Genomic DNA, 22,828 nt, shown 5'->3' on the forward strand with positions numbered 1-22,828 from the left:
TCCACTATTCATATCCACTTTTTGCAGTTTCAGACCAGAACTCTCGCTGAGGAAGTTCAGAGGGCCAGGGGCCTGACGCCTCTGTCAACCAACTGATCATATTGTTGTGCCAGGCGCCAGACAGTAGTGTCTTCTGGCCATCAGAATACCACACTTTAACGCAGCCGGAAAGTAGAAAAAAGTCACTCCAGTATGGGGTAAACTTTGGTGTACCCTGTATGAGGTAAACTTTGGTGTACCCTGTATGGGGTAAACTTTGGTGTACCCTGTATGGGGTAAACTTTGGTGTACCCTGTATGAGATAAACCTTGGTGTACATAAATGGCAACCCCATGATCTTCATCTCTTCTGTACGGTTGATAGGTATCTAAAACAGCATAAGCTTTGACTATGCTGTTCCATTTGGCCTCTTGTAGAAAAATAACGGATGGCCTATACAGTATAAGCAATAGTGACGGTTGTGCTTGCTTATTCCTAAGACCTCGACCGTTTCACTGGATGATATTGAACGCGTTGGTTTAAGATTTGTTCAGCCTTGAGAACCCTTTTTTTTTTTTAGGCTTGGGCGAGTCTAAGGGGGAACGGGATCGGCTCCTGATAATGGATGGAGACGTTATTGTCGTCCATCGGTTCCACCCAGGAAAACTTCATCTAGGATTCTGGGGTGGCTTACGTACACCCTACACAAAGGGTACTTTCAACACCTTACTTCTCTAAAAAGAAGAAAAAAAAAAAAGTACAAGGCAGCTGATCAAACAGAAAAGCGGCCCAAAGTAGTGCCGGCCGGATGCACCTTGCTGGCTTGAGTTCTCCTACGGTCACCTCTTAACTGGGCGCACAAGTCTCTCCCACCGCCAGCCAGCCTTCGTAAGCTGCACCAGTGGTCCAGCAACGCTAGAAACACCGGTAAACACTCACTTGCCTATAAACACAAAAAAAGAGAAGAGTAAACACACAAAAATAAACACAAATGAAATTTAGGAAAGGGAATGGGGGACATGCTTCACTAAGCTAAAGCTAAGCTAAGCTAAAGAAAATGGTAAATAAGGAAAACCCTGTTTTACCAGTTCTTGTTGTTGCGCAATATCAATGATTCATGTCTAAAGAATTATCGTATTTTTAGCGGAACTACTGTAGAAAATTATATCATAGTCTTCTTCTTTTCCTTAAAAGCTCTATGGTATATGACTACAATTATACTAATCAGATTATCAGTATCTTTTAATGTAATTGAGAGAGAGAGAGAGAGAGAGAGAGAGAGAGAGAGAGAGAGAGAGAGAGAGAGAGAGAGAGAGAGAGAGAGAGAGAGAGAGAGAGAGAGAGCAATGGACATCTTTGGTATTTGAGTAATGAGTAGGCCTCCCTAATACTGTCACGTAAATCACTTCCTGTGCACTCAATAGATGGCGCTATTATGGCGGTATTTAGCATGTATTCCGAAGAACTTGTTATTTTTATCTACCATTTCAAAGGGACTTTCCTGACGTTTCCATCTTGTTAAAGATCACAGTTATGTGTTGGTGAGGAAGTGATGTTGTTGACTCGGTGACTGAGCTCGACCTGCAGTACACCCCCACCATCTGGACGTGAAATGTTACTTTGATACTTATGTCTTGCTAGAGGACACCCCCGGCTCTTGTGGTCATCCTTCAGGACGTGTGTGGACACTTGCTTACTCACGCAAGATTGTGCGTATGCCTGGAAATGGCTAGCGTATTCTTCCATTTAGACGAATCTGTCTAGGACTAAAGTGGTGAGTTACATCGAAAAATTCAAGGTTACAGTGATGGTACTGACATTTTATCTCTGATGGTGAAAATTACGTAATATCGTGAGGTTTGCAAAAACGTTGACTTGAGTTACGTGGTTAAGTGGAATAAAATGTAAACAATGCAGTGTAGTAGTTAGGTTATATTGAGGTGTTCATCCTTTTAACGTACCTTCTCACAGAACTCGAAAGTGTAATTCAGTTTTGCTGTAAAGAAATGTGTTATGATTGTGGATCTTTGGAATCACGAGGCCCGACTCACTCGAAATTAGTCCATTTCTCTGCTACTGGAAGTAGCGTATCATTGGAGTTCCAGGAATCCTAAGGTACACCGGGACCCATTTATAAAAGTGAGTCCTGGGGTACTTGTATATAAACTAATGAATATAATTATGTATACATAGTTTGGCCTAGATGGGAAACTACTATTTTTTCTCTATTTTTTTTTTTTTTTTGTAGACGTTTCTTCATTAAATAGCCTTTTCGTAGGGGATATTATTATTACATTACCTGCAAGGCTAATATATGAGGCACTGGCTTTGTATGCAGTATATACCGGCCTCTACACACATGTAGTAGACTCCAAAGTTTGGGAGGAAGCTTTTAAAAATCCTGCATCAACTAGTTGATGTATGCCTCATGATCTTTCCCATACGTCATGCATGTAGGATGCCTGCAGTGTATTGTTAACATAAGGAACAACTTGAGACTTTTTCTAAAGGGTTTTCATGTTTAGGGAATACACGAGTTAGTAAGTTTTTTGTTTGTATATACATCGGAAAGATCTGTCACTCTTTGTGGTCGAATCTGTCTCCCAGATGAGAACCTCGTAGCCAGATAGATTTAGTTAATAGGTCCGTATAGTCTAGTGCTACTAGCTGTTGAATCTAATTTCGTTGAATTTAATGAATACTGGAATTGGCTGAGAGGTTCCATCGAGCACAGCATCACCTGTTGAATTGGCATTACATAATCTACCTTCTCGACTTGCGTGTCAGAGCCTTAGCTTCGTTTGCTTGGACATATTGCCCTCTGTTACTAAGTCAAAAGTGTTCAAAATGTACACAAGGACGTCTGCCCGTGGATAGACTTAAGAAGAACCTTTCTCATCACTGTTGGAGACATCCACCGTACAGTGTGTTATTACCAGACGGAACAAAATGTCTGCTTTAGGATGATGTTGTTATAGTTATGAAGACGGAGCTAGGTGAAGGCAAGCTAAGTTGTCTACGGTTAGTGATTATTGAAAAATGGAGAGGAAGGTATGAGAAAACTTCAGCCTTTTCTCAAAACGTATGCCTTAAGGAGGTGTCTGATCATGTATGAATTACCGCTTGTAAAGATGACGAATCGTGTGAGTATGTAACAACATTTGTGGCATCTTCGTGATTATTACATATGGTGCCTCCAGGAAGGTCGATTGCCCTGACTGGTCGAATGATGACGTCGAAACCTGGGGATAAGTTGAAGCCTAGGAGCCAACCAGTCTCCCATCAACATGACAGTGTCTTCTCGGAGTCTTACTTTACTTTTCTCCCTTCACATTTAGGAACTATGGTGTAAGTAAAGAGGGGAAGATGCGGAATAAATTGAGCGATTAATTTGCGAGGAATGTTGAAAGGAAGTTGAGGGGAATATTCTCAGTTAGATGTTCTGCTTCCTGATAAGTATGTAAAGTAATACCCACCCACACAGCACTGTATGGTCGACCATGCACGGACCTGTGTGCTTTGGTGCCTAGTCGACAGGTTTTACATTAATTAGGTTCGCCGTCTTGAAATGTCGTACATATTTGTCATTGCAATAGTAAAAGTTCAGGTAAATGCGTATGATGAGAAAAGGCAGGAGTGGGACAAGGTTTGCCGGCCTGAGTCAGTTAAAACTATGCTTTCGACCGTATGTTTGCCGGCACATTGATGCATCATCATGGTCACGGACCTTTGTACCACGGGAGTTATTTCGGTTTCCATTTACCGGTGTTGTGCTTTCCAGATTTTCTCTAATATTCTTTTTATGAGACATTTTAACCTATTTTATTTCATAGTCTGATTATTATGTTCTCACTGGTCCGTTGTCTGGGGGAAAAAAATCTTCCAAAATCTTTTTAGTATCGTGTGGTTAATAATATAGTTATTTGATTTTGGTAGGTGCTTGCAGATTCCTTCTTTATTGGTCATTATATTACTTCGTGTTCCTCAAGACATATTTTGTCTTAAAGCCACTGGGTGATGATGTAATTTTTTGTGATAATATCCTTTGCTTATTTAATTTTTTTTTTTAACGATTAAGATCAGGTAAGTTACCCATGAAACATTTTTTTTTTATAATCTTGAAAGAAAATTGTTTCCAAGTGAAATTTTCTTGGTAGGCTTTATTAAACGGTATCTGTTGTGTTCGCCAGAGATGCCTTTCCCTACAAAGGATACCTTAAAGATTGTGGGAACCTAACTTTCCTTTCTTCTTCCGCAGTTGACCGACACGATGCTGGAGAACAGCCCTGAACGTGAAGGTTTCTGTCCGAGCAAAGCCTTAGACCAATGCTGTCTGGCGGGGGGGCTGCCCGGCATCGACCTGCCTTACTCCTCCCACTTCCAATGGGGGACGCAGTCTGATCAGGGCGCCGAACACCTGCTGGAGGGATGGGCCTTCGTTGGGGATCCACATCTGGTACACTACAAGCAGCAGTGAGTAAAGGCGTCTCAGACTAATGTGTGGTTTGATCCTCATCAGTTTTGCCACAGAGTCTCTGAAGGTTTATATGGACTCGCAGAAAGCATTGGCTTATGAATGTTGGCATTTCTATCTTCCTTACAACACACCAGACCAGTACCTTCCCCCTACCCACCACATTTTTAGGAACTGCACGAAAAGCAGAAGAGCTCTCGTAAGCCGGTGGTATGCAAGAGCCGTTCAGATAATATATGGTGTTGGAAGTTCCATTCGGAAGTGTAATTGTAAAGTCATTTGAGTATTCCTATTGCATGTTGCACATTGCCCTCTGGTCCGTTGATGTTACTGGTGTAAAATCAATCGTTCAAGATATTTTCCATACGTTAGAGAGACGTCAGATGTGAGGCGGTGCACCAGGTGGTGGAAACGACGGGGTTTAGCACGGCGGCGCCGCCCTGATTGCCCAGGAACCACTGATATAACCTAACCGGATGGCCAGTTGGCGCAATTCCCTGGGGCGGGCTGAGGCTTTTTGCTGCCATGAGAGAGGAAGCAGTTGTGGGAGATAACCTCACTACCCGGAGGAGACCCACGATAAAGCTGTAAGAGAAAACCTCTTCAGATGAGGAAGCCGATGAGATATTAAGCTAAGGACTCTTGTCGAGTGTTCAGCAGTCTCTACGTGGCATTGATACCGGGCTCTCACGACCTGGCTTGGATTGATGACGTGTCCGTCGTATGTTATACTGGTGCGGTTGGCTGTCACTTTTGATGCCCGGCGACCAATGGCTCCTTGATTGTACGGATGCTTCACTAACAACAGCTTCCACTGTACTGTTTGCTCTCTCTCTCTCTCTCTCTCTCTCTCTCTCTCTCTCTCTCTCTCTCTCTCTCTCTATATATATATATATATATATATATATATATATATATATATATATATTATTGATCTTTATGTATATTTCTATCAAAATTATTTTCTAAAATAGAATATTTTAATCTGTAGTAAGAGCGCTGAATAGCCTTAGGGTTTCCATTGCTTGGCTTACAAGCCCTAGTTCTATAATCCAATCCGGTCCACTGTACTGTTTGTGAACGAATCAGGCATATCAACACTTTTTTTTTTTTTCTATCGGTGGCTGTTGATAACAGTTACTTTTAACTCGCTGCTATCACTGCTCCACAGGCAGTGAGTGACAGTGACCTTGTCATATCTGTACTGTTACCTTTTTCCAGTTGGCATTGACTTTGACAGAGTGTCACTGTCATTGAGTTATTATGTCATGATACTTCACAGTGTCATGTCTTGCGATGCTGCATAACTCACTCCTTCACTGTGAGAGACAGGGACACTGTGAGCTTGTAAGCGTTCCCAGCTGCAGCCATGTGTTTGGAGGCGTGAGGACCACGAGTGTCATGTGTCAGATGGGACACTGGGAGTGTCATGTATCAGATGGGACACTGGGAGTGTCATGTGTCAGATGGGACACTGGGAGTGTCATGTGTCAGATGGGACACTGGGAGTGTCATGTGTCTGATGGGACACTGGGAGTGTCATGTGTCAGATGGGACACTGGGAGTGTCATGTGTCTGATGGGACACTGGGAGTGTCATGTGTCAGATGGAACACTCGGAGTGTCATGTGTCTGATGGGACACTGGGAGTGTCATGTGTCAGATGGGACACTGGGAGTGTCGTGTGTCAGATGGGACACTGGGAGTGTCATGTGTCAGATGGGACACTGGGAGTGTCATGTGTCAGATGGGACACTGGGAGTGTCATGTGTCAGATGGGACACTGGGAGTGTCATGTGTCTGATGGGACACTGGGAGTGTCATGTGTCAGATGGGACACTGGGAGTGTCATGTGTCAGATGGGACACTGGGAGTGTCATGTGTCTGATGGGACAGAGTGCACCACGTGTCTGATGGGACAGAGTGCACCACGTGTCTGATGGGACAGAGTGCACCACGTGTCTGATGGGAAAGTTTGAATGCCAGATATCTGGTGGTAGAGTCATGGTGCCACGGTGCAGCCATCCTGGAGAGGCAGGTGGGGGCAAGAGAGAGAGAGAGAGAGAGAGAGAGAGAGAGAGAGAGAGAGAGAGATATGATGATGAGAGATGATAAGGCATAAACACCTAGAAGTATATCAGCTTTGTGAAGAATGGCCATTGTTCACGGTAGAGAGATGTATGTACGTACACACACACTGGTTACAGATAAGCCTTTCGCTAAGTAGCGCACTAGCTAGTGGTAGCGAAGATTCCCGAACGAGTTCGTTCATTGTATGATTGGCGTGACCTTGAGTGTTTGGGTCGGTTAATTTGCCCTCGGTCAATTGTTTAATGAACTCGTTAAGTATCCAGAGGTAACTGCTATTGTGAATGTTATGGGATGAGAGAATAAACAGATCGCTAACGGATCACCCGAGATGGTGTGAGCTGATTGTGATTGTAATTAATTAGGGAGTTATTTTAAACCCACCCAGGCTTAAGTGGGGTTCGGAGGGTGGCTGGTGTGTGGTGGTGGAGTGGTAGACGGGGAGTCACTCCCTCACTCTCTGGCCAGCCAGCACCTGTTTGTTCCTCTGCCTGGCCAGGGAGGACCGACCGACCGCCACTGGTTTTGGCTCCACCATTATAATTGCTAATTGTCTTGATTAAGGCCCAAGGGGCAGGCCTGACCTCACCTGATGGGTTTGATTGACCCCTCTATTGCACGTGTGAGATAGTTCCTCTGATGCTCTTGTGACCTCTGACCCTGCATGACTGTCCATGAGAGTCGTGTACCTTATATTCATGTGATCTCTGACCCTGCATGATGACGGTCCATAGAGTCGTGTACCTTATATTCATGTGATCTCTGACCCTGCATGATGACGGTCCATAGAGTCGTGTACCTTATATTCATGTGATCTCTGACCCTACATGATGACGGTCCATAGAGTCGTGTACCTTATATTCATGTGATCTGTGACCCTGCATGATGACGGTATGTGATGGTGAGGCTACTGCTGAACCCGTATCATGCTTATGTGACCATATACGTCTCATGATGATGATGATGATGATATTTCTCATGTCTCATGTGACCTCTCATCATACCTGGGACCTCTGACCGACCGCGCCCATGACGGAGGCAAGTTTGCCTGTTTCCGAGGACACACACACACACACACACGCATGCGCGCGCACCCTGGCTCACCTGTTGCCCGGAGTGGTATTGTGGCGGCGGATGGATGACGGCATCAAGTGTGCACCTGCAGGCGAGTGGCGGCCGCTGCGCGGAACTTCTTAACGTCTTTCCCTCAACACTGAGGCGACCTGCCATTGCGACAGTATGAACCGGAAGGATGAATGACGCAACGGACGAAGATGGGAATGTTTCAACACACTGACATTAGCAGAGACTCGACAGAGGCTCAGAAGACTCGATATGCGTCAATCAAGGGTGGTGGTGTTGATGGTGGTGGGGTGGTGTTGGTGGTGGAGCCACGAACACGACACTAGAACGGCGTCAGGAAATGGGGAATAAGTGCCACATTCTGGAGGACGTGGTGTGTGGGATAGGCCAGCGGGAGGGGCATGTGATTTGGCCCGCTTGACCGGCTGAATTGAGGTCAAACCTAGTGTGTGTGTGTGTGTGTCTGTGTGTCTGTGTGTAGGGTGGTTGGGGGGAGAGATAAGGTTTCGGAGCGGCAAGTATCAAACGCGCGCCTACAAACGATAGCAGCAGCGTCAGCGAGACGCAAAGATCTTACTCTGAAATCCTGAGTGATGCTACAGTGGATGACGAGAGAGCGTACACGAGTTGGAAAAGGAAGTTACTTTTTTGATGTTCAGGAGGTAAGGGTGTGGGGAAACAACCACACACACACACACACGCATAGGACACTCGTCGCCCCACAGGACACATGGGAAGGGTTAGGTGGGGGAGGAGAATTCGTGGATCTCTCCTAGCGCCGCCCCCCCGGGGATCTGCTAATATAACATGAGGATAACGACTAAGTAGGAGGTGTGTCAGCTGTTTTTTCCGGCATGATAATCGTGGGAGAAGACAATAGAGGTTTGGGCTGACGACAGCCGAGGTACTTGTCTCTCTTGCATAATGACCCACTGAAGGAAGAAGAACCAAGTTTTGATTGTGTTTTATTCCCTTCGAGACTCCGGTCACGGACGAAGGGCCTTACTTGAAATATATACAAGTTGATGAATGAACAGGTAAAACATGTTAAGGAAAACTTGAAATATACACAAGTTGATGAATAGATAAATAAAACATAAGGAAAACTATTTACGGATGTTGAAGGAAGTGAAAAGTCTCTTCTAAAAAGTGCCAGGCAGGAAGTATGGATATGTACATGTGTATATATGAATGTGTATGTGTGTGCGTTGTGATGTATATGTATGTATGTTTGCGTGTATGGGCGTTTGTGTGTGTGCATGTGGGTGGGTTGGGCCATTCCTCGTGTTTTCTTGCGCTGCCTCGCTGGCGCGGGAGACGGCGGTTGAGTAAAATGAATAAAAAAAAAAAAAAAATATATATATATATATATATATATATATATGTATATATATATATATATATATATATATATATATATATATATATATATATATATATATATATACGAACATAGTGCATAGAAACGCGCACCTTCATAGAACATACAAACCTCCAACAGCCAGGATCGAACCCGGGACCCCTGTGCATATATATATATATATATATATATATATATATATATATATATATATATATATATATATATATATTTCCCTGGGGATAGGGGAGAAAGAATACTTCCCACGTATTCCCTGCGTGTCGTAGAAGGCGACTAAAAGGGAAAGGAGCGGGGGGGGGGGGGGGGGGGGGGCTGGAAATCCTCTCCTCTCTTTTTTTTTTTTTTTCCAAAGGAAGGAACAGAGAAGGGGGCTGGATGAGGATGTTTCCTCAGAGGCCCAGTCCTCTGTTCTTAACGCTACCTCGCTGACGCGGGAAATGGCGAATAGTATGAAAGTATATATATATATATATATATATATATATATATATATATATATATATATATATATATATATGGATCATCTTTTGGAAAAGTTTCATAAAACAGGCAGGAATTAAGGTTTTTTCATCCCATGTTAGTAGAAGTCCCTGTGTTGTGGCGAGTGTCTTGTGCTGGGCCTGTGTAGGAAACCTTCTAAGGTGTGGGAGTGTGGCTCCTCCATCATGAGACCATCGCTGTCATGTGCGAGGGACGTGAACACAGAAATGCCAGAGTGGGGACAGGGACGCAGAGATGCCAGAGTGGGGACAGGGACGCAGAGATGCCAGAGTGGGGACAGGGACGCAGAGATGCCAGAGTGGGGACAGGGACGCAGAGATGCCAGAGTGGGGACAGGGACACAGAGATGCCAGAGTGGGGACAGGGAATGATATGTCAGTCTACCGTCTCTTATCCTGGTGTTATATGACTATGATATAACTGAACAACCCCAAAAGCCGGTTCATAGAGTTTCTCGAGGGTGCACTCTCGTCAGGAGCAGGGAAATGGTAGACTCCTTTGGAGTAAGATGTTCTTTGACGACACTCCTGTTCGTCGTCTTGTCAGTGACGCAGCCTTGGAGAGAATGACGTTCGTGCAGTAGACGCAAGCCTGATACCACCATAAGAGCTGGGTGGCTTCGAGCAAGCGACTGGCAGACGTGCCTTTCTACAGTACCCTGAGCAGATTTCTCTATAGCTGACTTGACTCAAGCAGGAGGACCCCCTAACCCTGTGACTGACACCGGCTTATGACGACGGGTCAGCCTGTCATCCACCAAGTCGTAGGAACGCCACTGGTAGAAGAACCCTGTAGTGTTGAGGATGAGGGCGTATAAGACGACAGATCAACAGAGACGAGGTGGTTTGTAACAGATCCAATGTTTCCGTGTCCAGGGTCGTTCCATCTCCCGATAGACGTGTCCCTGTTAGATCCAAGGGGTCGCGGACCCGTCCAGACACCGTCTGCCTTGGGTGTTACCGTCTCGCCAGCCGCCACACCCATCCAGGTCTCGCCATGATGGCCGGCGTCTGCGCAGCGGAATGAAGCCCATGCGCGAGCAGGTGCTGGGTCTGCGCAGCGGAATGAAGCCCATGCGCGAGCAGGTGCTGGGCCGCTTTTGCTGTCTGGTGAGTCGTGTTCGAATGGCTTTTTGACAAAAATGGAACCTTCCACACCTACATAAGGAACCGACGCCGGCACTTCCAGGCACAAAGATCATAGCGAGAGACGTCCATGCTGCACGTTCAGGAACCCAGGTGTTCCTCCCCTAAGATCCTCGTGCTGTTGGTGGGAATGATCATCACACGCATGGCTCGGGTGGGTCTGGGGGGAAGTCTCGGTTCACGGGCATAGGTGTGGCCCGGGCGGGTCAGGCCAGTGTAACCGAGATAACAAATGGCGAAGTATTCCTGGAAGAGGCTGGGAATGGCCTTGAGAACACCTGGGCAGGAGCCCTAGTTCCTCACATACTTGAGGCTCGAAGCCGGGGAGGTGTGTGTGTGTGTGGGAAGGGGGGAGGGAGACACGAACCCCCTCCCCCTTCCATCTTGACGGGAAAGGTCCAGTTGTGACGACGTCAGACTTGTATAACAATCATTGGTTCGGTGAAGCCTTGCGTTTTGCAAACTTCAAAACAAAAAGGAAAAAAATACTATTTGTGGTATGCTCAGTTGTCGCGAACCTGTAGAAGGAAGCGATGGAAAAAAAAAAAAAAAAAGCAGCAGCATTTAGCTGTAGGTCTTCATGCCGTCCTTCCACCGAGCTCCACCAGAGGGAGTTATTAAGATGGAAACAGTCGTAAGTTCTGTATGCCCGCCCGCCACGCACCTCCGCTCTTCCAGGTGGACAGCCACCAAAGGCATGGGAAGCTGTAGCAGCACTTCCAAGACAGGTTAAGACCGCCGCAAAATGCTCCAATCGCTCTTTCGATGGTCGCGTGACGCGGGAGCCACCTATAAGAACGCTGCCCTGGCTTTATTCATACCTCTCTCGACGGAACATAGACATGCATCCGCCTAGATGTGTTCCTCACCCATTATGATACCACGATTGACCTCCACAAAGTTATATCTGTTTGCTGTGGTTCGAGAGGAATGGAATTGGATAGTCTCCTGGTGTTAAGTTTACCAGCGCTTATGATATATGTGTCGCATATGAGACACACTGATCCTAGAAGGTCATATGAAGATTGAAACATTTTTAATCTTTCTTTTAACCACTGCAAATCCTCCTCCATACCCACTGGGTCGTTGACTAATCTGTTTCCACTCGGGGGGGGGGAAAAAAGCCAGACTACGAGACTGGATTTGAAAACTTTGCTATAATGTTATTTGTCTTTGACTCAGACACATATCATTATGTACACGGGGAACTATACAACTCACGTACACATCTGTTGTCTTACACCTGCAGTAACATACACCCAGAAAATTGTCTTATGAGGGAGGGTTGGAAGATGGCCCCCTACCCTGGTTTACCAGAACTGTGACGGACAAGAAAGAAACGTAGTTTTACGCGGGTATAATATGTATCGTAGGTTCATAGTGTATATATTATTCCTATCCATATATATATTTTTTCTAGATGTGAGCATGCCTAATGACTTTTAACGTAGCGACGGAAATTACACGGATAATTGTGCTACGATTAGAATATACCTTTATGTTAGAAGTGATAATCATAACACGCAATATATATATATATATATATATATATATATATATATATATATATATATATATATATATATATATATATATATATATATGTAAAGAAGCAGAGGACCTGAACAGCTCACAGTTGTTAGAGCAGCCTTGTTCTGTCTGATGAAATCTTACATTTCAACTATTTACAATTCCGAGTCTTAAACATATCATCTGTGCTTCCTGGGTTAAAAAGATCATCATGTATTCCAATCCTAATCTTTACCGAAGAATTCTCTGTATGTGATAAACATCATACTTATCTGACCTTGAATGTTAATTAAGTTTTCCGAAAATGTTAAATCAGTACACACACACACACACACACACACACACACACACACACACGAGTACCACTAGAAAGAACAAAGCAATATGTTTCCTGGGTGAGTACTAGATGATGAGCTGTTGCAAGCACAATTTTGAACTTTTTGGATGGCTGGCAGAAGGTATATATTGCATTAATGCCTTCACTTTTTTTTTGAATTTGTAGTAAGATAGTTGACGGATATACAACGATATGTGGAGATGTCTCTAGTAGTAATAATTACGATCGGTAAAGAAAAAAAAAATGCCTCCAGAAACAGTAAACAATAATGTACAGTAATTGGACCGATAGGTGGTAGACTACTGTAGTGAGAGAAACCATCACCAGAGTGTACAAGACTATGCCAAAGTTTAAAATTTTGATCGCGATAACGGGCCATTTTGTGGTCAAACTTGGGGGGGGGGGGAGTCTTGTGGAGAACACGTCGTACGACACGGTCGAAAGGAGGGAAATCTTGTGTTATCTCCCAACCACCAATACCCGTAAGAGGTTTGGATTCTCGCTCGGAAAGCCGTTATTTTGTGGACGTGGGGTTGATAAGCTCCTTCTCCCGCCGTAGCTGGTGATAAGATGGTATGTAAATATATATGGAAGTGGCAGCCAGTCCCCTGGTGTCATAATTTAACTCCCTACCAAAGGCGACACTGGTTAGTATCTCGCACTAACGAAGATAATTCTATTTTCAATATAACGTTTTCATTTTATATATATATATATATATATATATATATATATATATATATATATATATATATATATATATATATATATTTCCAGTATGATCTTTTCATTTTTTCTAAGTTGGTATTTATAGTTAATTACTTTGTATTCATGCTTACAAGTTAAAGGTCATTGTTCATTTAGTAATTCTAAGTTGTTTGTGGTTTATTATTTGGTTCATTGTATACTTATAAGTTTGTTGTATTATTTTGTTCATATCATACCTCTGACTTATTTGAAGTTCATTATTTGGTTCATTTTCTACTTTTAAATTGTTTCCAGTTCATATGTTTTCAACTCGTCTATTACCTTATAGTCATTATTTCGTTAAGTTGGAGTTTATTACTTTGTCCATAACTAGGAAATAATAATAATTCTTAATTTTGTTAATTTCTTACTTGTAAGTTGCTTTTAGTTCATTTTATATATTTTTCTCTGAAATTGGTTGGTAGTTCATTATTTTGTTAACTTCATGTTTCGTATCTGTGTTCGTTCAATAGTTTGTTCACTTGATTGGTCTATGATTTACCTTACATAGTTCATTTTGTGCTATAATTCATCACTACAGCTCTGATCACCAGTCCAAACGATCGTAAGTGATGTAATTGGGCACTAGTGCTGTCACCTCTGAAGGCTAGCATTATAATCGGTCACCAGTACTAAGTTGATCACTTTTGATCACTGGGACTTCAATAGATCATTAATTCGGGATGTACTGTAATTCGTCGCCAGTGATGGTCACTGGTAATATAATCAATCAGGAGGTTTCTGTATCACATATGTCACTGTACTGACATTAAGAGTTTATACATTATATTTTGTTTCATCGCTTGTAAACATGTCTTTCCTCTGTTAGAAAATAACACTGTTTGAGTAGCCCGTTTTTACACTTTAGTCTTCAGTTCAGTCGTAAATTAAGCTTTACAGGGTATTATAATTGTCTATACATTCAGCCTATTTGCCAAGGACCGTTGCATTTAAGTGATGATTCCTTGTTCTGGTATGCGGCCAAATTACTTATCAGAGACCCCAAACTCGTTATATGACCCATAGATCTGCATCCATGTATCCATTTTTGTGTTGTAATGTATAAAAAGAAGTATCAAGATGCTTCATCTCCATCACCGTGGGCTTAGGTCATGATAATTATTGCCGTTTAGGTATGTTAGTTCGAGATTACCTTTCTAGAAGGGCAAAGACTATATCTTTCTTAAATGTCTGCGAGGTTTTTGGCATAAGCTTCAAAGTCACAGAGAGCATTTGTGGTGAAAGGTCGTAAGAAATGTTGGAATTCTAAAAGTCTGTCTTATGAGGTTAAGATATACATTTCCTACAAACTGCGTGATGCTAAATGATATGTTTTCTTGCTAACGTAGGTCATCATGAAGCTCCTGTGGCGAAGTCTATTGCTCCTGGCAGTGCTTGCAGTCGGAGAAAGCAGATCCACATTACCAGGTAATTATCAAAAGTGGTTTATTTTTCACCTAACCTGCAATTACCTGTAGACTAGTTAGAGAATGTCAGAACCATTAGTGTACTACAGACTAGTTAGGGAATTTTTGCACCATCAGCATGCCTGTATACAGACTGGTTATGGTATATCAGACCCATCTGCATAATATAGACAGTTTAGTGTATATTAGAACCATCAGCATACTACAGGCTGGTTAGTGTATATCAGAACTATCAGCATACTACAGGCTGGTTAGTGTATATCAGAACTATCAGCATATTACAGGCTGGTTAGTGTATATCAGAACTATCAGCATATTACAGGCTGGTTATTGTATATCAGAACCAACAGCATACTACAGGCTGGTTATTGTATATCAGAACTATCAGCATATTACAGGCTGGTTATTGTATATCAGAACCAACAGCATACTACAGGCTAGTTATTGTATATCAGACCTATCAGCATACTACAGGCTGGTTATTGTATATCAGAACTATCAGCATACTACAGGCTGGTTAGTGTATATCAGACCTATCAGCATACTACAGGCTGGTTAGTGTATATCAGAACTATCAGCATACTACAGGCTGGTTAGTGTATATCAGACCTATCAGCATACTACAGGCTGGTTATTGTATATCAGAACTATCAGCATACTACAGGCTGGTTAGTGTATATCAGACCTATCAGCATACTACAGGCTGGTTAGTGTATATCAGAACTATCAGCATATTACAGACTTATTACTGTATGTCAGAACCAACAACATTCTACCGATTGAGTATTGTATGTCAAATGAATTCAAATTAATTGAAACTACAACAGACCATTGGGTCTTAATGAGGCTTTTATAGTGGAAGAGAACAGAGCCATGCCACCACTAGCATATTACTGACAGGTTAGAATATATTAGAACCAATAGTATGCTGTTGACTGGTTAGATTTTATAATTTCTGCACCACTGGACAAATCAAATTGTTGCTGTGACTTCCATAAGAGCTTATCATTTTCTTGTCTTATTGAATAAGAGTGAAAGACTTTATGTGTGTGATAGAATGAAGGTTTTGAACCAAACCCTCATAGGAATATTTGTCTTTCTTCAGATATAAAGATAATGAAAATACAGAAGACGGTTAAAGCCCTTGATAACCCAGAGAACGTTGTTGATGAAACAATTATATGTACGAACATGATCCCGGAAATTGCAAATACACTTGTGCTGGTATATAAGATTGGTAATGAAACGAATACACATGCGGAAAGCCCACCTGTCGCTGAAAACTGCCTCCAGTTTCCAGTATCCATGAGTATTTTTGCAGGACATAAAACAGAATTCATTTTGACTTTTCATCAAATAAACGATGCTGATGATAACCTAGTGGGTGAAGCGGAGGCTACTTTGACAATACCAGGTAAGGAGACACTTTTCTTGTAGTATATAACTTCTTTTTTTTTTTTTTATGAAATAGCTGATACTGAAAGGAATCTCATGTATTTATAATGTTATGCTGCATACGAATTTGAGACTGAAGTTGTTTTATTTCAGATATTCTGAATAAGAGTAATTCCATGATTTTTTTTTTTTAGTTGTCTGTAAAATATCCTTGAAACTGCAAATGACGTAAATGGATTTTTGACATGCATTTCAGTATTTGCTACAAGTGATTTTTTTTTTTTCATTTGGTGAATCTGGAAGGAGTTGTAGTGAGAAAAAGTTTGGTGTTGAAAAAGATTATAGTTACGTAATCTCGCTGAAATTTGTAGATGGCTTGCTAGACATGTATTTTTGATGATTTATGTATAAACTAACAGTAGACTGGTAGGATGTGTGTAGTAATGTTATTTGATGATTTTGGAAGGAAATTTGTAATATGTATATCTATTTTGGGATGTGAGTGAATAAGACCTTTTTTCATCTGTTCTTGGTGCTACCTTGCTAATGTGGGAAATGGCAGTCATGTATGGAAAGATCTGTTTTTGGATATTGTGTAAATTTTTTGACTAATAAGTACAAAAGTAAGAAGTTTACACATTCTCTATGTAAGTTTCCTGAAAGAGATGGACTTATTCTTATAGCCAGTTAAGTAAGGTCATTGGAAATTTAAGTAATGCCATCAGAAGTTGAGTGAGGTCATTAGAGGTTAAGTGAAGTCATTAGAAGAAGTGAGGGTTATAGGCATTAATTGGGATCATTTGGAGTTGAGGTCATCAGGACATAATGCCGTCAGTAGTTTCCAGAATATTAGATGTTAAGCGAGTTCATCAATCAAGTGAAACAGTCATATATTAGTGGGGTCATTGATAGTTAAGGTAGGTCATCAGTAGTTAGATAAGGTCTTCACTAGTTCAGAATGCATGTGAAAGTAATGTATGTCAAATCTGACTTTCTCAAAAGGATATATTTTGCAGCGACTATAGATTATATATTTCGAAGCTTTTCTTCTGATATGTATATAAACTTTTCATCATCTATTTTTGGGATGTTTATCATTTTGATATCATCTCTTACAGATATTGATGGTGATCTTAAGGCAGCATGGGTTGGAGAGAGAGATATCACAGACGGTGTTAAAGTCTGGGATCTTTGGATGACTGGAATAACATGGAGTCCTTGTAGTATTTATGTAGGGGAGGAACCTGAACCTTTCACCTGTTACTGTAATGAGGCTTCGTGTTTTGCCATTGGAGTAAGTAAGAGTGAGGATGATGCCAGTATCTTTAATTGCCAAGTGTTGAAGAATGAGATGAATACTGATGATACAGTGGACGTTTGTACTGAGTCAACAGTACCAACTACCATTACTGTAAATGGTAAGTGCCATGCATGAATTTATTATACATTACACAAATCGTGCTTTTCTCGATGTCTTTGTTATTCTCAGCCAGGTTCTTATCGGAATGCTTTACCCTGAACTAATACTTTACTGAAACTAGATTACTTTTACTGTACCAGAGAGATTTAAAAGGAAAGATAGCGAGCTACTGAAATTAGACTAATTTTACGGTAACAAAAGAGAGATTTAAAATGAAAGATGGCATGCTTCCTAGTAACTGAGAAATAACTCAATAGTAAGGTATTGTAACTAAGTAGTAAGGAAGTAGTAACCAAATGACTAAGAAGTAAGTAGCTAGTAAGGAAGTATTTGGTGATCCAGCTTGCTTCTTAATCAACCTTCCATGTGGAACAGTGTTATATGCTTTCTGGCTGTCCACATGCAAACAATCCACCCAGATCTTCCTTTTGTCTAAAACAGACCCTACTTTTTCATAGAAATCTAAGAGTTTTTTATACGCATTACTTACTCTTCCTAAAATCCTGCTATATTGCTTACATAACTTGTTTATTTTAGAAGGTCATCAGTTTGCTTTCTAATATTTATTTGTTTATTTATTTTGCTTTGTCGCTGTCTCCCGCGTTAGCAAGGTAGCGCAAGGAAACAGACGAAAGAATGGCCCAACCCACCCACATATACATGTATATACATACACGTCCACACACGCAAATATACTTATCTATACATCTCAACGTATACATATATATACATACACAGACATATACATATATACACATGTACATAATTCATACTGTCTGCCTTTATTCATTCCCATCGCCACCTCGCCACACATGAAATAACAACCCCCTCCCCCCTCATGTGTGCGAGGTAGCGCTAGAAGAAGACAACGAAGGCCACATTCGTTCACACTCTGTCTCAAGTTGTCATGTAATAATGCACAGAAACCACAGCTCCATCTGCACATCCAGGCCCACAGAACTTTACATGGTTTACCCAAGACGCTTCACATGCCCTGATTCAATCCATTGACAGCACGTCGACCCCGGTATACCACATTGTTCCAGTTCACTCTATTCCTTGCACGCCTTTCACCCTTCTGCATGTTCAGGCCCCGATCACTCAATCTTTTTCACTCCATCTTTCCACCTCCGATTCGGTCTCCCACTTTTCCTCGTTCCCTCCACCTCAGACACATATATCCTCTTTGTCAATCTTTCCTCCCTCTTTCTCTCCATGTGACCAAACCATTTCAAAACACCCTCTTCTGCTCTCTCAACCACACTCTTTTTATTACCACACATCTCGTACCCTATTATTACTTACTCAATCAAACCACCTCACACCACATATTGTCCTCAAACATCTCATTTCCAGCACATCCACCCTCCTGCGCACAACTCTATCTATAGCCCACGCCTCACAACCATATAACATTGTTGGAACCACGATTCCTTCAAACAGCCATTTGTGCTTTCCGAGATAATGTTCTCGACTTCCACACATTCTTCAAGGCTTCCAGAATTTTTGCCTCCTCCCCCACCCTATGATTCACTTCCACTTCCTTGGTTCCATCCACTGCCAAATCCACTCCCAGATATCTAAAACACTTCACTTCCTCCAGTTTTTCTCCATTCAAACTTACCTCCCAATTGACTTGACCCTTAACCCTACTGTACCTAATAATCTTGCTCTTATTCACATTTACTCTCGTCTTTCTTCTTTCATACATTTTACCAAACTCAGTCACCAGCTTCTGCAATTTCTCACATGAATCAGCCACTAGTGCTGTATCATCAGCGAACTACAACTGACTAACTTCCCAAGCCCTCTCATCCACAAAAGACTGCATACTTGCCCCTCTTTCCAAAACTCTTGCATTCACATCCCTAACAACCCCATCCATAAACAAATTAAACAACTATGGAGATATCACACACCCCTGCCGCAAACCTACATTTGCTGAGAACCAATCCCTTTCCTCTCTTCCTACACGTACACATGCCTTATATCCTCGATAAAAACTTTTCACTGCTTCTAACAACTTGCCTCCCACACCATATATTCTTAATACCTTCCACACAGCATCTCTATCAACTCTATCATATGCCGTCTCCAGATCCATAAATGCTACATACAAATCCATTTGCTTTTCTAAATATTTCTCACATACATTCTTCAAAGCAAACACCTGATCCACACATCCTCTACCACTTCTGAAACCACACTGCTCTTCCCCAATCTGATGCTCTGTACATGCCTTCACCCTCTCAAACAATACCCTCCCATATAATTTCCCAGGAATAATCAACAAACTTATACCTCTGTAATTTGAGCACTCACTTTTATCCCCTTTGTCTTTGTACAATGGCACTATGCAAGCATTCTGCCAATCCTCAGGCACCTCACTATGAGTCATACATACATTAAATAACCTTACCAACCAGTCAACAATACAGTCACCCCCTTTTTTAATAAATTCCACTGCAATACCATCCAAACCCGCTGCCTTGCCGGCTTTCATCTTCCGCAAAGCTTTTACTACCTCTTCTCTGTTTACCAAATCATTTTCCCTAACCCTCTCACATTGCACACCACCTCGACCGAAACACCCTATAACTGCCACTCTATCATCAAACACATTCAACAAACCTTCAAAATACTCACTCCATCTCCTTCTCACATCACCACTACTTGTTATCACCTCCCCATTAGCCCCCTTCACTGAAGTTCCCATTTGTTCCCTTGTCTTACACACTTTATTTACCTCCTTCCAAAACATTATTTTATTCTCCCTAAAATTTAATGATACTCTCTCACCCCATCTCTCATTTGCCCTCTTTTTCACCTCTTGCACCTTTCTCTTGACCTCCTGCCTCTTTCTTTTATACATGTCCCAGTCATTTGCATTATTTCCCTGCAAAAATCATCCAAATGCCTCTCTCTTCTCTTTCACTAATAATCTTACTTCTTCATCCCACCACTCACTATCCTTTCTAATTTGCCCATCTCCCACGCTTCTCATGCCACAAGCATCTTTTGCGCAAGCCATCACTGCTTCGCTAAATACATCCCATTCCTCCCCCACTCCCCTTACATCCTTTGTTCTTGCCTTTTTCCATTCTGTACTCAGTCTCTCCTGGTACTTCCTCACACAAGTCTCCTTCCCAAGCTCACTTACTCTCACCACTTTTTTCATCCAGAACCTTACAGACCATACTCATCATTGAGACCAGTCTGTAGTTCAGTTACTTGTTCCTGGTCTGCTGTTGTACAAATAGGCACTCCTCCCATCCCTATTGATATCTTCAGCAGTATTTCAAGAGGTTTATTTAGCATATTTGCACACATTTTTAGCACATCTGGTGAAATTTCCTGAGGACCACAAGTTCTGTATGAATTGAGACCTTTTATTTTTCTATCAATGTCTTTTTTACATATCTCAATATTTTCTGAAACCTTGTCCCCATTCCATATCACTGGTGTTGGTCTATAGTGTCTTGAACATATTCAGATCTTCACTGATCCCTGCATCATCCTCTACAATTGTTTCATTAGAATCCCATAGTCTAGAGAGGAACTATTTAACTGACTGTAGATGAATTTATGGGAAGTTTTATATTTCTTTTCCTGCCTTTTTCACAATATTCTTTTCAAAATTTTCTTTTTTCTTTTCCTTTCCTCCAATATTCGTTCCTTGCTCTCTTGTCACTGGCAAATACTGGCCAGTTGAAGTTCTATCTATATATTTGCAATTGCACATCTCAAAGTAACATTTCTATTTGATATTCTTTTTATTATACTTTGTCGCTGTCTCCCACATTAGCGAGGTAGTGCAAGGAAACATGAAAGAATGGCCCAACCCACCCACATACACATGTATATACATAAACACCCACACATATACATACCCTATACATTTCAACATATGCATACATATACATACACAGTCATATACAAATATACTCGTGTACGTATTCATACATGCTGCCTTCATCCATTCCTCTTTCTTGCCATTCCCTCTACACCCATTTTCGTACTTCATTACAAATTTCAATATTGCAATGAATGTTGTAGTGGAAATTGTTGAGGTTTTAGTTTACACAATTTCATCTTCTTTAAGTCTTGTTTTGCCTGTACTCTTAAGATATTTTTATTTGCCATAGTTGGTTTGAGCTTTATACATGCTCTTTTTATCTAGTTGGTTATCATATACAATATTTTCACTTTCAATGTTGTGTTTAAAAAAATCTAACAATGATGATGTATCAGTCTGTCTCATCATATTGTGTTTAGTAACTGACATATTGGTATAGGAATTTTTCCTGTATACTTTCTATAAACTTGTGTCTTTATAAGTCCCCATCACCACAAGAATCTAAATTCCCTCATTATCCATACCTTACCATCTCAGAGACGTGAGTGCTATACAGCTTCATGTACTATCCTGATTGTTCTTTCATTGTTATCATTGTGTATTTGTTCTGGATTGTTGCAGATTTTGGTGGATTATATGAAATTAATGCCATTATGCGTATCTTCTTTATTCTTGAAACTTAAGACATTCTTTTATTAAGAGGGCTAAGCCTCCCTTCCTTTATCTTCTCTTGCCCTGTTTATTATCATGTATCCATCTTGTCAGAATAGGTAAGATTTTTCTTTAGTAAGTTTTGTTTTCAGGACTCGAACAATATCAGATGCACCTTCCTTATACAGTCCTTGACTTCCAGCTTTTACCATTGATTGTTAATCCATCAATATTTGAATACATTATCTTCACCCCTAACGCTCTTGTCCTTTCTCTGGTGCTGGCAAGATTGCTTCCTCCTCTTGCCTTTTTTTGGCTTTTCCATTTTTTTTTATCTTGTGACTGTATTCTTTGCTTCTCTCCCTCTTTCCCTTTAATTTATCATATTTTGTGACTACCCCATTGACTTCCACCTTGTCTCTAAGTTCTTAGTATGCCTAAGTACCTCCTGGCTGCATGACTTTAAATCATATGTATCTAGAACTGGATGTTTTACTCCAAATCAGATGTAACTAAAACTGGTTGCCCCATCCACCAAATCTTCTCCTTTACTTTATCACCAAAAGTTACTTTTATTTATATTCATTATACTTGATTGATGTCTCTCATACCAGGGAGGTAGTGCCAAGAAACAGACAAAGAATGACTCATCCATTTGTGTGCACACATATATACATACACGCCCATACACATACATATACAAATCAACATATACATATAAAAGGCATATACATATATATATACACACGTACATATTCATACTTGCTTGCCTTCATCCATTCCTGGCACCACCCTGCTCCACAGGAAACAGCATC

At 41.4% G+C, this 22,828-nt stretch overlaps 1 protein-coding gene across 3 annotated transcripts in view; it reads left to right on the top strand.

Moving 5' to 3' along the window:
* Positions 1-1,572: 1,572 nt before the first annotated feature.
* LOC139763493 (uncharacterized) overlaps positions 1,573-22,828 on the top strand; it is a 120,384-nt gene continuing 99,128 nt past the window's right edge. The window contains exons 1-5 of one of the 3 annotated variants that reach the window (XM_071689606.1): positions 1,573-1,753; positions 4,238-4,452; positions 14,614-14,692; positions 15,797-16,105; positions 17,205-17,504. In XM_071689606.1, the coding sequence (XP_071545707.1) occupies positions 4,408-4,452; positions 14,614-14,692; positions 15,797-16,105; positions 17,205-17,504 (733 nt within the window). In that variant the 5' untranslated portion in view covers positions 1,573-1,753; positions 4,238-4,407. Of the gene's footprint in view, positions 1,754-4,237; positions 4,453-13,089; positions 13,165-14,613; positions 14,693-15,796; positions 16,106-17,204; positions 17,505-22,828 lie in introns of those variants that run through there. The other 2 variants (XM_071689608.1, XM_071689607.1) reach the window with 2 other exon arrangements.

Source organism: Panulirus ornatus, chromosome 47 (assembly GCF_036320965.1).
Source record: "Panulirus ornatus isolate Po-2019 chromosome 47, ASM3632096v1, whole genome shotgun sequence".
NCBI classification, from domain to species: domain Eukaryota; kingdom Metazoa; phylum Arthropoda; class Malacostraca; order Decapoda; family Palinuridae; genus Panulirus; species Panulirus ornatus.